The sequence below is a fragment of the Sturnus vulgaris genome, unplaced genomic scaffold (assembly GCF_052056855.1).
Source record: "Sturnus vulgaris isolate bStuVul1 unplaced genomic scaffold, bStuVul1.hap1 Scaffold_1013, whole genome shotgun sequence".
NCBI classification, from domain to species: Eukaryota; Metazoa; Chordata; class Aves; order Passeriformes; family Sturnidae; genus Sturnus; species Sturnus vulgaris.
Window position 1 is genome coordinate 22,501 of NW_028275920.1, and position 16,471 is coordinate 38,971.

Here is a 16,471-nt window from a genome sequence, read left to right on the forward strand (position 1 = left end):
GTTGGGTTGGGTTGAGTTGGGTTGGGTTGGGTTGGTTGGGTTGGGTTGGGTTTGGTTGGGTTGGGTTGGGTTGAGTTGAGTTGGGTTGGGTTGGGTTTGGTTGGGTTGGTTGGGTTGGGTTGAGTTGGGTTGGGTTGGGTTGAGTTGGGTTGGGTTGGGTTTGGTTGGGTTGGGTTGGGTTGAGTTGGGTTGGGTTGAGTTGGGTTGGGTTGGGTTTGGTTGGGTTGGGTTGGGTTGCCCAAGGTTGGGTTGGGTTGGGTTGAGTTGGGTTGGGTTGAGTTGGGTTGGGTTGGGTTGAGTTGGGTTGAGTTGGGTTGGGTTGCGTTGGGTTGGGTTGGGTTGAGTTGGGTTGGGTTGGGTTGGGTTGGGTTGAGTTGGGTTGGTTGGGTTGGGTTGGGTTGGGTTGGGTTGAGTTGGGTTGGGTTGGGTTGGGTTGAGTTGGGTTGGTTGGGTTGGGTTGGGTTTGGTTGAGTTGGGTTGGGTTGCCCAAGGTTGGGTTGGGTTGAGTTGAGTTGGGCTGGGTTGGGTTGGGTTGGGTTGGTTGGGTTGGGTTGGGTTGGGTTGGGTTGAGTTGGGTTGGGTTGGGTTGGGTTGGGTTGGGTTGGGTTGGGTTGAGTTGGGTTGGGTTTGGTTGGGTTGGGTTGGGTTGGGTTGAGTTGGGTTGGGTTGAGTTGGGTTGGGTTGGGTTGGGTTGAGTTGGGTTTGGTTGAGTTGGGTTGGGTTGGGTTGAGTTGGGTTGGGGTTGGGTTGGGTTTGGTTGAGTTGGGTTGGGTTGGGTTTGGTTGCCCAAGGTTGGTTTTGGTTGCCCAAGGTTGGTTTTGGTTGCCCATGGTTGGGTTTGGTTGCCCACGGTTGGGTTGGTTTTGGTTGGATCGTCCCAACCAAATCTCCCAAAAATCCAAAATTTGGGATTTCTGGGATTTTCCCCCATTTTTTCCAAAACACCAAAATTTTTTTACCCAAATCCAATCCCAACCTCTCCCAAAATTTCATTTTTACCCCAAATTTTTCCACCTCCAAAAATCGAATTTTTTGGGGTCATTTTTTACACTTTTTTGACCCAAAAATTTCATTTTTCTCCCAAATTTTTCCATTCCAACCTCCAAAAAGCCCCAAAATCCGAATTTTTGTGCCTATTTTTCCAATTTTTAACCCAAACCTCTCCCAAAATTTTTATTTTTCCCCCAATTTTTTCCACCTCCAAAAATCCAAAAAATTTGAATTTTTTGAGGCCACTTTTAGGATTTTTTTGACCCAAAATTTTTTCTTTTTCCCCCATAATTTTTCATTTTTCCCTCAAATTTTTTCATTTTTCCCCCATAAATTTTTTATTTTTCCCCCAAATTTTTAATTTTTCCCCCAAAATTTTTTATTTTTCCCCCAAATTTTTTTCTCCCAAATTTTTTAATTTTTCCCAAAAAATTTATAATTTTTCTCCCATTTTTTATTTTTCCCTCAAATTTTTCATTTTTCCCAAAAAATTTATAATTTTTCCCCCATAATTTATTTATTTTTCCCCCATAATTTTTATTTTCCCTCAAATTTTTTATTTTTCCCCCAAATTTTTTTCCCCCAAATTTTTCATTTTTCCCCAAAATTTTTTAATTTTTCCCCCCAAATTTATTATTTTTCCCCCAAAATCTTTTATTTTCCCCAAAATTTTTTTTTATTTTTCCTCCATAATTTTTTTATTTTTCCCCCAGAATTTTTTTTATTTTCCCCCCAAAATTTTTTATTTTCCCCCCAAATTTTTTATTTTTCCTCCATAATTTTTTTAATTTTTCCCCCAAAATTTTTTATTTTCCCCCAAAATTTTTTATTTTTCCCAAAAATTTTTTATTTTTCCCCCATAACTTTTTAAATTTTTCCCCCAATTTTTTAAATTTTTCCCCCAAAATCTTTTATTTTCCCAAAATTTTTTTTTAATTTTTCCACCATAATTTTTTTATTTTCCCCCCATAATTTTCATTTTTCCCCCAAATATTTTATTTTCCCCCAAAATTTTTAATTTTTCCCCCAAATTTTTTATTTTTCCCTCAAATTTTTTATTTTCCCCCAAATTTTTAATTTTCCCCCAATTTTTTAAATTTTTCCCCATAAATTTATAATTTTTCCTCCCAAAATTTTTATTTTTCCCCCGTAATTTTTTATTTTCCCCTCATAATTTATTTTTACCCCAAATTTTTTATTTCCCCAAAATTTTTTATTTTTCCCCCAAATTTTTAATTTTTCCCCCAAATTTTTAAATTTTTCCCCAAAAATTTTTAATTTTTCCCCCAAATTTATAATTTTTCCCAAAAATTTTTAATTTTTCCCCAAAATTTTTTATTTCCCCCAAATTTTTAAATTTTTCCCCCAGAATTTTTTATTTTCCCCCCAAATTTTTTTTATTTTCCCCCAAATTTTTTCTTTTTCCCTCAAATTTTTTATTTTTCCCCCATAATTTTTTATTTTCCCCCAAATTTTTAAATTTTCCCCCAAAAATTTATAATTTTTCCCCAAAATTTTTAATTTTTCCCCCAAATTTTTTTAATTTTTCCCCAAAAATTTATAATTTTTCCTCCCAAATTTTTTATTTTTCCCTCAAATTTTTCATTTTTCCCCCAAGTTCTCTCATTTTCCCCCAAATTTTTTCATTTTTCCCAAAAAATTTATAATTTTTCCCCCATAATTTTTTATTTTTCCCCCAAAATCTTTTATTTTCCCCCAAATTTTTTTTTATTTTTCCTCCATAATTTTTTTATTTTTCCCCCAGGATTGTTTTTATTTTTCCCAAAAATTTTTTTTATTTTTCCTCCATAATTTTTTTATTTTTCCCCCAGAATTTTTTTTATTTTTCCCCAAAATTTTTTAATTTTCCCCCAAATTTTTAATTTTTCCCCCAAAATTTTTTATTTTCCCCCCAAATTTTTTTAATTTTCCCCCATAACTTTTTTAATTTTTCCCCCAAATTTTTAAATTTTTCCCCGATAATTTTTAATTTTTCCCCGATAATTTTTAATTTTTCCCCGATAATTTTTATTTTCCCCCCCAAATTTTTAATTTTTCCCCGATAATTTTTATTTCCCCCGATAATTTTTAATTTTCCCCGATAATTTTTAATTTTTCCCCGATAATTTTTAATTTTCCCCGATAATTTTTATTTTCCCCCCCAAATTTTTAATTTTTCCCCGATAATTTTTAATTTTTCCCCGCTAATTTTTATTTTTCCCCGATAATTTTAATTTTTCTCCGATAATTTTAATTTTTCCCCGATAATTTTTAATTTTTCCCCGATAATTTTAATTTTTCCCCGATAATTTTAATTTTTCCCCGATAATTTTTAATTTTCCCCGATAATTTTTAATTTTCCCCGATAATTTTTATTTTCCCCCCAATTTTTTTTATTTTCCCCCCAAATTTTTAATTTTTCCCCAATAATTTGAATTTTTCCCCGATAATTTTTAATTTTTCCCCGATAATTTTTAATTTTTCCCCGATAATTTTTTATTTCCCCCCCAAATTTTTTAATTTTTCCCCGATAATTTTTAATTTTTCCCCGATAATTTTTTATTTCCCCCCCAAATTTTTTAATTTTTCCCCGATAATTTTTATTTCCCCCGATAATTTTTAATTTTCCCCGATAATTTTTATTTTCCCCCCCAAAATTTTTTAATTTTTCCCCCAAATTTTTAATTTTTCTCCGATAATTTTTATTTTCCCCCCCAAATTTTTTATTTCCCCCCCAAATTTTTAATTTTTCCCCCCAAATTTTTTATTTTCCCCCGATAATTTTTAATTTTTCCCCGATAATTTTTAATTTTTCCCCGATAATTTTAATTTTTCCCCGATAATTTTTAATTTTCCCCGATAATTTTTATTTTCCCCCCCAAATTTTTAATTTTTCCCCGATAATTTTTATTTCCCCCGATAATTTTTAATTTTTCCCCTATAATTTTTTATTTCCCCCCCAAATTTTTAATTTTTCCCCGATAATTTTTAATTTTCCCCGATAATTTTTATTTTCCCCCCAAATTTTTTTTATTTTCCCCCCAATTTTTTTTATTTTCCCCCCAAATTTTTAATTTTTCCCCAATAATTTGAATTTTTCCCCGATAATTTTTAATTTTTCCCCGATAATTTTTAATTTTTCCCCGATAATTTTTTATTTTCCCCCCCAAATTTTTAATTTTTCCCCGATAATTTTTAATTTTCCCCGATAATTTTTATTTTCCCCCCCAAATTTTTAATTTTTCCCCGATAATTTTTAATTTTTCCCCGATAATTTTAATTTTTCCCCGATAATTTTTAATTTTCCCCGATAATTTTTATTTCCCCCCCCAAATTTTTAATTTTTCCCCGATGATTTTTAATTTTTCCCCGATAATTTTTATTTTCCCCCCCAAATTTTTAATTTTTCCCCGATAATTTTTAATTTTTCCCCGATAATTTTTATTTTCCCCCCCAAATTTTTATTTCCCCCCCAAATTTTTTATTTTCCCCCCAAAATTTTTATTTTCCCCCAAATTTTTTATTTCCCCCCCAAATTTTTAATTTTTCCCCGATAATTTTTTATTTTCCCCCGATAATTTTAAATTTTCCCCCCAAATTTTTTATTTTTTCCCGATAATTTCAATTTTTCCCCGATAATTTTTAATTTTTCCCCGATAATTTTTATTTTCCCCCCCAAAATTTTTTAATTTTTCCCCCAAATTTTTTATTTTCCCCCCAAAATTTTTATTTCCCCCCCAAATTTTTAATTTTTTCCCGATAATTTTTAATTTTTCCCCGATAATTTTTAATTTTTCCCGCTAATTTTTATTTTTCCCGCTTTCCCAGCTCCGTGCCCGGCCCCGGCGCTCTCGGTGGAGCCGCCCTCGGGCCTGGTTCCCGCCGGGCACCAACTGCGCCTGCGCTGCGTCACCCCCGTGCGTCACTTCCGGCGCCGCTTCCGCTTCTTCCGCGACGGCGCCGAGGTGACGCTGGGCGCCGATGACGTCATGGTGAGCGCCGGAAATCGCTCCGAGCTGCTCGTGCCGAGCGTTTCCGAAGAATTCTCCGGGAATTTCAGCTGCCGGGTGGAGGAGGAGGTGGGCGGGGCTTGGGTGGAGGCCCCGCCCAGCGGGGGCGTGGCCGTGGTGGTGACAGGTAAAGGGTGGAGACCGGAGTTTGGGGATTGGGGTTTTGGGGATTTGGGATTTGGGATTTTGGGGATTGGGATTTTGGGATTGGGATTTTGGAATTTGGAATTTGGGGATTTTGGAATTTGGGGTTTTGGGGATTGGGATTTTGAGATTTGGGGGTTTGGGATTTTGAGTTTGTGGTTTGGGGTTTGGGGATTTGGGGTTTGGGATTTTGGGGATTTGGGATTTTGGGGTTTTGGATTTTGGGTTTCGGAATTTGGAATTTGAGGATTTTGGATTTTGGGATTTGGGGATTTGGGATTTTGGGGATTGGGATTTTGAGATTTGGGGATTTGGGATTTTGGGGATTTGGGAAATGGGATTTTAAAAATTTGGGATTTGGGATTCAAGAATTTGAGATTGGGGATTTGGGATTTTGGGATTTGGGGGATTGGGATTTTGAGATTTGGGGATTTGGGGATTTGGGATTTCGGGAATTGGGATTTGGGGATTGAGAGTTTTGGGGTTTGGGGATTCAGGATTTTGGGGATTTGGGATTTTGGTGTTTGGGGATTTGGGATTTTAGGAATTGGGATTTTGGGGATTGGGATTTTGGGATTGGGATTTTGAGATTTGGGGTTTGGGATTTGGGATTTTGGGTTTGGGAATTTGGAACTTGGGGATTTTGGAATTTGGGATTTTGGGGATTGGGATTTTGAGATTTGGGGATTTGGGATTTTGGGGATTTGGGAAATGGGATTTTAAAAATTTGGGATTTGGGATTCAAGAATTTGAGATTGGGGATTTGGGATTTTGGGATTTGGGGGATTGGGATTTTGAGATTTGGGGATTTGGGGATTTGGGATTTTGGGGATTTGGGATTTTGGGAATTGGGATTTTGGGATTGAGAGTTTTGGGGTTTGGGGATTTTGGGAATTGGGATTTTGGGTTTGGGAATTTGGAATTTGGGGATTTTGGAATTTGGGGTTTTGGGGATTGGGATTTTGAGATTTGGGGGTTTGGGATTTTGGAGTTTTGGGGTTTGGGATTTGTGATTTTGGGATTTGGGGTTTGGGATTTTGGGGATTTGGGGTTTGGGATTTGGGATTTTGGGATTTGGGACTGTGGGGTTTACGGATTTGGGGTTTGGGATTTTGGGATTTTGGGATTTGGGATTTTGGGAATTGGGGTTTGGGGATTTTGGGATTTTGGGGATTTGGGAATTTGGGATTTTGGGATTTTGGAATTTGGGATTTTAGGGATTGGGATTTTGAGATTTGGGGGTTTGGGATTTTGAGTTTGTGGTTTGGGGTTTGGGGATTTGGGGTTTGGGATTTTGGGGATTTGGGATTTTGGGGTTTGGGCTTTTGGGTTTGGGAATTTGGAATTTGAGGATTTTGGATTTTGGGATTTGGGATTTGGGGATTTGGGATTTTGGGGACTGGGATTTTGAGATTTGGGGATTTGGGATTTTGGAGTTTTGGGATTTGTGATTTTGGGATTTGGGGGTTTGGGATTTTGGGGATTGGGATTTGAGATCTGAGATTTTGGGGATTTGGGGTTTGGGATTTTGGGTTTAGGATTTGGGGATTTGGGGTTTTGGGGATTTGGGATTTCGGGAATTGGGATTTGGGGATTGAGAGTTTTGGGGTTTGGGGATTCAGGATTTTGGGGATTTGGGATTTTGGTGTTTGGGGATTTGGGATTTTAGGAATTGGGATTTTGGGGATTGGGATTTTGGGATTGGGATTTTGAGATTTGGGGTTTGGGATTTGGGATTTTGGGTTTGGGAATTTGGAACTTGGGGATTTTGGAATTTGGGATTTTGGGGATTGGGATTTTGAGATTTGGGGATTTGGGATTTTGGGGATTTGGGAAATGGGATTTTAAAAATTTGGGATTTGGGATTCAAGAATTTGAGATTGGGGATTTGGGATTTTGGGATTTGGGGGATTGGGATTTTGAGATTTGGGGATTTGGGGATTTGGGATTTTGGGGATTTGGGATTTTGGGAATTGGGATTTTGGGATTGAGAGTTTTGGGGTTTGGGGATTTTGGGAATTGGGATTTTGGGTTTGGGAATTTGGAATTTGGGGATTTTGGAATTTGGGGTTTTGGGGATTGGGATTTTGAGATTTGGGGGTTTGGGATTTTGGAGTTTTGGGGTTTGGGATTTGTGATTTTGGGATTTGGGGTTTGGGATTTTGGGGATTTGGGGTTTGGGATTTGGGATTTTGGGATTTGGGACTGTGGGGTTTACGGATTTGGGGTTTGGGATTTTGGGATTTTGGGATTTGGGATTTTGGGAATTGGGGTTTGGGGATTTTGGGATTTTGGGGATTTGGGAATTTGGGATTTTGGGATTTTGGAATTGGGATTTTAGGGATTGGGATTTTGAGATTTGGGGGTTTGGGATTTTGAGTTTGTGGTTTGGGGTTTGGGGATTTGGGGTTTGGGATTTTGGGGATTTGGGATTTTGGGGTTTGGGCTTTTGGGTTTGGGAATTTGGAATTTGAGGATTTTGGATTTTGGGATTTGGGATTTGGGGATTTGGGATTTTGGGGACTGGGATTTTGAGATTTGGGGATTTGGGATTTTGGGGATTTGGGAAATGGGATTTTAAAAATTTGGGATTTGGGATTCAAGAATTTGAGATTGGGGATTTGGGATTTTGGGATTTGGGGGATTGGGATTTTGAGATTTGGGGATTTGGGATTTGGGATTTCGGGAATTGGGATTTTGGGATTGAGAGTTTTGGGGTTTGGGGATTCAGGATTTTGGGGATTTGGGATTTTGGGGTTTTGGTGTTTGGGGATTTGGGATTTTAGGAATTGGGATTTTGGGGATTGGGATTTTGGGATTGGGATTTTGAGATTTGGGGTTTGGGATTTGGGATTTTGGGTTTGGGAATTTGGAACTTGGGGATTTGGGGGATTGGGGTTTTGGGATTTGGGGATTTTGGGTTTGGGAATTTGGAATTTGAGGATTTTGGAATTTGGGATTTTGGGGATTGGGATTTTGAGATTTGGAGATTTGGGATTTTGGGGATTTGGGAAATGGGATTTTAAAAATTTGGGATTTGGGATTCAAGAATTTGAGATTGGGGATTTTGGATTTTGGGGATTGGGATTTTGAGATTTGGGGATTTGGGATTTTTGGGATTTGGGATTTTGGGAATTGGGATTTTGGGATTGAGAGTTTTGGGGTTTGGGGATTTGGGGATTCAGGATTTTGGGGATTTGGGATTTTGGGGTTTGGGGATTTGGGGTTTGGGATTTGGGGTTTTGCAGATTTGGGGAATTTGTGGATTTGGAAATTTGGGATTTTGGATTTGGGAATTTGGGGATTTGGGGTTTGGGGATTGAGGATTTGGGGATTTGGGAATTTGGGATTTTGGTATTTGGGGTTTGGGGATTTCTGATTTTGGGATTTTGGGATTTGGGGTTTGGGATTTGGGAATTGGGATTTTGGGATTGGGAGTTTGGGGATTTTGGGATTTGTGATTTTGGGATTTGGGGTTTGGGATTTGGGATTTTGGGGATTTGGGGATTGAGGGGGGGAATTTTGGGTTTGGGGAATGGGGGTGTGGGGGTGGGGTGGGAAGGAGATTTTGGGGAATTTTGGGTGTGGCCACGCCCACAGCACTGACCACACCCACTGACCACACCCAGTGTCCACACACAGTGACCACACCCACTGAAGAGACCACACCCACTGACCACGCCCACTGCACTGACCACACCCACTGACCACACCCACCCCAATGACCACACCCACTGCACTGACCACACCCACTGCACTGACCACACCCGCTGACCACACCCACCCCAATGACCACACCCACTGCACTGACCACACCCACTGACCACACCCACCCCAATGACCACACCCACTGCACTGACCACACCCACTGCACTGACCACGCCCACTGACCACACCCACCCCAATGACCACACCCACTGCACTGACCACACCCACTGACCACACCCACCCCAATGACCACACCCACTGCACTGACCACACCCACCGGCCACACCCACACCCACTGACCGTCCCTCTCCCCCCCCAGCCCCTCCCCCCCAGCCCATCCTCCTCCTCTCCCCTCCCTCGGCCTCTCCCGACGGTTCCGGATCCCGAATTTCCCTCACCTGCCTCGTCCCCTCCCCCTCCCCGGGCCCCGCCCGCCGCCGCTTCCTTTTCTACCGCGACGGCGCCGAAACCGCGGCCAGCGCCGGGCCCCGGGTCTGGGTGGAGCTTCCGGTCGGCGCCGCTTCCGCTTCCGGCGCGACTTCCGGCGATACTTCCGGTTCCGGCGCTACTTCCGGTTCCGGCACCGGAAGTTTCAGCTGCCGCTACGAGGAGGAGCTGGAGTGGGGCTGGGCCCGGTCCCCGCCCAGCGAGGCCGTGGCGGTGTCGGGTGAGGGGACACCGGAAATGCGGGGGTTTGACCCGGAAATGCGGGGGTTTGACCCGGAAATGCGGGGGTTTATCCCAAAATGTGGGGTTTTACATCAAAAATGTGGGGTTTTAACCCAAAAATCGGGGATTTTAACCCCAGAATCGTGGATTTTACATCAAAAATGCGGGAATTTAACCCAAAATATGGGTTTTAACCCCAAAATATGGGATTTTATCCCAAAAATCTGGGATTTTACACCAAAATCGGGGATTTTACGCCAAAATTTCCGATTATAACCCAAAATCTCGGAGTTTACCCCCCCAAAACCTCGGATTTTACCCCCAAAATCTGTGATTTTAACCCAAAAATCGGGGATTTTACATCAAAAATGTGGGATTTTAACCCGAAAATGTGGGGTTTTAAATCAAAATGTGGGATTTTTTAGCCCAAAAATTGGGGATTTTACAGAAAAATCTGGGATTTTACCACAAAAATCTCGGATTTAACCCCAAAATTTCTGATTTTAAACCAAAAATCGGGGATTTTAACCAAAAATCTGGATTTTACACCAAAAATGTGGGGTTTTAACACGAAAATGTCGGATTTTAGCCCAAAAACTGGGAATTTTACGTCAAAATCTGGGATTTTAACCAAAAATCGGGGATTTTACATCAAAAATTGAGGATTTTAACGAAAAATATGGGATTTTACATCAAAAATGTGGGAATTTAACCCAAAATGTCGGGTTTTAAGCAAAAATCTGGGTTTTTAACCCCAAAGTGTGGGATTTTACGTGAAAAATGCGGGATTTTAACCCAAAAATCGGGGATTTTAACCAAAAATCTAGGAAATTTAACGCAAAAATGTGGGATTTTAACCCCAAAATGTGGGGTTTTAACCTGAAAATCGGGGATTTTATACCCAAAATCTGGGATTTTAACCCAAAAATCGGGGATTTTAACCCAAAAATGTGGGATTTTACATCAAAAATGTGGGGTTTTGACACCAAAAATGTGGGGGTTTAACCTCCAAAATCTGGGATTTTAACCTGAAAATCGTGGATTTTAACCCAAAAATCGGGGCTTTTAACCAAAAATGTGGGATTTTAACCCAAAAATGTGGGGTTTTAATCCGAAAATCGGGGATTTTACACCAAAAATTTCTGATATGAACCCAAAATCTCGGCGTTTACACCAAAAATGTGGGATTTTAACCCAAAAATGTGCGATTTTTACCCCAAAATATGGGTTTTAACCCGAAAATGTGACATTTTAACCCGAAAATGTGGGATTTTAACCCAAAAATTTGGGATTTTAACCCCAAAATCGGGGATTTTACAGAAAAATCTGGGATTTTACCTCAAAAATCTCGGATTTAACCCCAAAATTTCTGATTTTACACCAAAAATCGGGGATTTTACACCAAAAATGTGGGATCTTAATCCGAAAATGTCGGATTTTAGCCCAAAAATCGGGAATTTTACATCAAAATCTGGGATTTTAACCAAAAATCGGGGATTTTACATCAAAAATGTGGGATTTTAATCCCAAAATGTGAGATTTTAACCCAAAAATCGGGGATTTTAACCCCAAATTCTCGGATTTTAACCAAGAATTTCTGATTTTACACCAAAAATCTCCGATTTTAACCCAAAATCTCGGCGTTTACCCCCAAAATTTCTGATTTTACCCCCAAAATCTGGGATTTTAACCCCAAAATCGGAGATTTTACATCAAAAATGTGGGAATTTAACCCAAAAATCGGGGATTTTACAGAAAAATCGGGGATTTTACCACAAAAATCTCGGATTTAACCCCAAAATTTCTGATTTTACATCAAAAATCGGGGATTTTAACCCCAAAAGTCAGGGATTTTACCCCAAAAATCGGGGATTTTAACCCAAAAATGTGGGGTTTTACATCAGAAATCTGAGATTTTACCACAAAAAATCTCGATTTAAAAAAAAAAAAAAAAAAAGTGGGAGTTTATCGCGAAAATCTGGGATTTTAACCCAAAAATGTGGAATTTTACACAAAAATTGGGAATTTTAACCCAAAAATGTGGGATTTCATCCCAAAAATGTGGGGTTTTAACCCCAAAAATCGGGGATTTCACCCCCAAAATCTCGGATTTTACCCCCCAAAATCTCCGAGTTTACCACAAAAATCTCCAATTTTGGCCCAAAAATTCCTGATCTTTCCCCAAAATTTCTGATTTTACCCCAAAAATCTCCAATTTTACCCCAGAATTTCTGATTTTATACAAAAAGCTCGGATTTCACCCCAAAAATCTCGGATTTAACACAAAAATTTCTGATTTTACCCCAAAATTTTTCATTTTTACCCCCAAAATCTCTGAATTTATCCCAAAAAATCTCTGAGTTTGGCCCAAAAATTTGGGATTTTACCCCAAAAATCTCGAATTTTACCCCAAAAATCGGGGATTTTGCCTCAAAAATCTCGAATTTTTCACGAAAATTGTGGTAGTTTACCCCAAAAATGTGGGATTTTAAATCAAAAATGTGGGGTTTTAACCCAAAAATTGGGGATTTTAACAAAAAATCGTGGATTTTAACCCAAAAATGTGGGGTTTTAACCTGAAAATGTGGGGGTTTAACCAAAAATCGGGGCTTTTAACCAAAAATGTGGGATTTTACATTTCAAAAAAATCTGGGATTTTACATCAAAAATGTGGGAATTTAACCCAAAATGTCGGGTTTTAACCAAAAATCTGGGATTTTAACGCAAAAAATCTGGGATTTTAACCAAAAATGTGGGATTTTACGTGAAAAATCGGGGATTTTAACCAAAAATCTTGGAAATTTAACGCGAAAATGTGGGGTTTTAACCCCAAAATCTGGGATTTTACATCAAAATCTGGGATTTTAACCAAAAACCGGGGACTTTACACCAAAAATTTCTGATTTGAACCCAAAATCTCGGAGTTTACCCCCAAAAATCTCGGATTTTACACCAAAAATCTCGGATTTTACACAAAAATGTGGGATTTTTACATCAAAAATCGGGGATTTTAACCCAAAAATCTGGGATTTTACCCCAAAAATCTCCGATTTTACCCCAAAAAATCTCTGATTTCACCCCAAAAATATCGTTTTTAACACAAAAATTTCTGATTTTGCCCCAAAATTTTCCAAATTTACACAAAAAATCTCTGAATTTACCGCAAAATTATCCAATTTTACCCCCAAAATCCCCGATTTTACCCACAAAATCTCCAAGTTTGGCCTAAAAATTTCTGATTTTATACAAAAATCTTGGATTTTACCTCAAAAACCTCTGATTTCACCCCAAAAATTCTCGGATTTTACCCTAAAACCCCAAATTTCCCACCAAATTTCCCCTAAATTGAGCCCCCAAAACCTCCAAATTTTCCCCAAAATTTTCCCCCCAAAATTTCCCCAAAATTGAGCCCCAAAACCCCGAAATTTTCCCCAAAAATTTCAAAAAAATATTTTGCCCGCAAATCCCCCAAATTTCTCCCAAAATTGAGCCCAAAATCCCCAAAATTTCCCCAATTTGAGCCCCCAAAATTCCCAATTTTTCCCCCAAAATTGGTCCCCAAAACTTCCAAATTTCCCCCAAAATTTCCCCCATAATTGAGCCCCAAAACCCCCAAATTTCCCCAAAATTGAGCCCCAAAATCCCCAAATTTTCCCCTAAAATTGAGTCACAAACCCCCCAAATTTCCCCCAAATTTCCCCCAAATTTCCCCAAAATTGAGCCCCAAAATCCCCAAATTCCCCTAAAATTTTCCCAAATTTTCCCCCAAATTTGATCCCCAAAATTCCCCCAAAATTCCCCCAAAATTTTCCGCAAAATTTTGCCCCAAAATCCCAAAATTTCCCCCAAATTTCCCCAAATTTGAGTCTCAAAATCCCCAAAATTTCCCCAAAATTGAGACCCCAAATCCCAAAATTCCCCCCAAATTTAATCCTCAAAACCCCCAAAATTTTTCCCAAATTTCTCCAAAAATTCCCCCCAAAATTCCCCAAAATTTTCTTAAAATCCCAAAATTTCGACCCAAAATCCCCCCAAATTTCACCAATTTTTCCCCCAAATTTGATCCCCAAAACCCCCAAATTTCCCAAAATTTCCCCAAATTTTCCCAAATTTTGCCCCAAAACTCCAAAATTCCCCCAAAATTTCCCGAAAATTTCCCCCAAATTTCTCAAAATTTCCCAAAATTGCCCCAAATTTGAGCCCCAAAATCCCAAAATTTCCCCAAATTTTCCTCAAATTTCCCCAAATTTCCCCCCCAAGACCCCAAAATTTCCACCCCAAAATTTTTTTGGGGGGAGATTTTGGGATTTTTGGGGAAATTTTGGAATTTTTGGGGATTTTTTGGGGAGATTTTGGTGGAATTTGGGGATTTTTTTGGGATTTTTTGGGTGGAGAATTTTGGGATTTTTGGGGGGAGATTTTGGGGGAATTTTGGGGTTTTTTGGGTGCAGATTTTTGGGATTTTTGGGGGAGATTTTTGGGGAGATTTTGGGATTTTTTGGGTGGAGAATTTTGGGTTTTTTGGGGGGGTATTTTGGGAGAATTTTTGGGATTTTTTTGGGTGGAGAATTTTGGGATTTTGGGGAAGTTTTGGGGGAATTTTGGGATTTTTTGGGGTGAAATTTTGGGTTTTTTTGGGTGAAATTTTGGGTTTTTTGGGGTGAAATTTTGGGGCTTTTTTGGTAAATTTTGGGTTTTTTGGGGTGAAATTTTGGGTTTTGGGGTGAAATTTTGGGGTTTTTTGGGTGAAATTTCGGATTTGTTTTTGGGTGAAATTTTTGGGTTTTTTGGGTGAAATTTTGGGGTTTTTTTGGGTGAAATTTTTGGGTTTTTTTTGGTGAAATTTTGGGGTTTTTTTGGGGTGAAATTTTGGGGTTTTTGGGTGAAATTTTGGGTTTTTTTCAGTGAAATTTTTGGGTTTTTTGAGGTGAAATTTTGGGGTTTTTGGGGGGTAAATTTTGGGGTTTTGGGGTGAAATTTTGGGTTTTTTTGGGTGAAATTTTGGGGCTTTTTGGGTGAAATTTCGGATTTTTTTGGGTGAAATTTTGGGGTTTTTTGGGTGAAATTTCGGGTTTTTTTGGGTGAAATTTTGGGGTTTTTTGGGTGAAATTTTGGGTTTTTTTGGGGTGAAATTTTTGGGTTTTTTGAGGTGAAATTTTGGGGTTTTTTCGGTGAAATTTTTGGGTTTTTTTGGGTGAAATTTTTGGGTTTTTTGAGGTGAAATTTTGGGGTTTTTTGGGGGTAAATTTTGGGGTTTTTTGGGTGAAATTTTGGGGTTTTGGGGTGAAATTTTTGGGTTTTTTGGGGTGAAATTTTGGAGTTTTTTGGGGTGAAATTTTGGGTTTTTGGGTGAAATTTTGGGGTTTTTGGGTGAAATTTCGGGTTTTTTGGGGTGAAATTTTGGGGTTTTTTGGGTGAAATTTTGGGGTTTTTTGGGGTGAAATTTCGGATTTTTTTGTGTGAAATTTTTGGGGTTTTTGGGTGAAATTTTGGGGTTTTTTGGGGTGAAATTTTGGGGTTTTTTGTGTGAAATTTTGGGGTTTTTTCGGTGAAATTTTGGGGTTTTTTGTGTGAAATTTTGGGGTTTTTTGGGGTGAAATTTTGGGTTTTTTTGGGTGAAATTATTGGGTTTTTTTGGGTGAAATTTTGGGGTTTTTTGGGGTGAAATTTTGGGTTTTTTTGGGTGAAATTATTGGGTTTTTTGGGGTGAAATTTTGGGGTTTTTTAGGTGAAATTTTGGGGTTTTTGGGTGAAATTTCGGGTTTTTTGGGGTGAAATTTTGGGTTTTTTGGGTGAAATTTTGGGTTTTTTGGGGTGAAATTTTGGGGTTTTTTCGGTGAAATTTTGGGGTTTTTTGGGGTGAAATTTTGGGGTTTTTTGTGTGAAATTTTGGGGTTTTTTCGGTGAAATTTTGGGGTTTTTTGGGTGAAATTTCGGGTTTTTTTGGGTGAAATTTTGGGGTTTTTTGGGTGAAATTTTGGGTTTTTTTGGGGTGAAATTTTTGGGTTTTTTGAGGTGAAATTTTGGGGTTTTTTCGGTGAAATTTTTGGGTTTTTTGGGTGAAATTTTTGGGTTTTTTGAGGTGAAATTTTGGGGTTTTTTGGGGGTAAATTTTGGGGTTTTTTGGGTGAAATTTTGGGGTTTTGGGGTGAAATTTTTGGGTTTTTTGGGGTGAAATTTTGGGGTTTTTTGGGGTGAAATTTCGGGGTTTTTGGGGTGAAATTTTGGGGTTTTTGGGTGAAATTTTGGGTTTTTTGAGGTGAAATTTTGGGGTTTTTTGGGTGAAATTTTGGGGTTTTTGGGTGAAATTTTGGGGTTTTTTGGGGTGAAATTTTGGGGTTTTTGGGTGAAATTTTGGGTTTTCTGGGGTGAAATTTTGGGGTTTTTGGGGTGAAATTTTGGGCTTTTTGGGTGAAATTTTGGGTTTTTTGGGTATTTTCTGACTCGTTTTTTTTTTTGGGTGCCCCCAGCTCAGGTCAGTCTCCTCCCATTGGTTGTCGGCTGCGTCGTGGGCGTGGCCTTCGCTGCTCCTCGCGCTCCTATTGGCTGCTTGGCTGTGCCGGAAGAGGAGAGGTCAGTGGGGGGGGGGGAGGGGAGGAACCCGACCCCAAATTGTCCCAAAATCGTCCCCAAAAAATTGAGAATTTTGTCCCAAAAAATTTGGAAATTTCGCTCCCCAAAAATTGAAAATTTTGACCCAAAAAATTGGAAATTTCGCCCCCAAAATTGCAAATTTCGCCCAAAAATATTGGAAATTTCACCCCAAAATAATTGGATTTTTTTTCCCAAAAATTGGGAATTATACCTCAAAATAATTGGAAATTTCACCCCCCAAAAATTGGAAATTTTGTCCCCCAAAAATTCCAAATTTCATCCCAAATAATTGGAAATTTCGTCCCCCAAAAAATGGAAATTTCATGCTCAAAAAATTGGAAATTTTACCCCCAAGA

The 16,471-nt window shown here is 38.7% G+C and overlaps 1 protein-coding gene across 1 annotated transcript in view; it reads left to right on the plus strand.

Annotated features, from left to right (window-relative positions):
- Positions 1-16,094, plus strand: part of LOC148219489 (uncharacterized) — a gene marked incomplete at its 3' end in the record, with an annotated part of 36,991 nt that extends 20,897 nt beyond the window's left edge. The window contains 3 exon segments of the mRNA XM_088157547.1: positions 4,819-5,127; positions 9,172-9,519; positions 15,992-16,094. Coding sequence (XP_088013673.1) covers positions 4,819-5,127; positions 9,172-9,519; positions 15,992-16,094 — 760 coding nt within the window.
- Between the last annotated feature and the right edge of the window lie 377 nt (positions 16,095-16,471).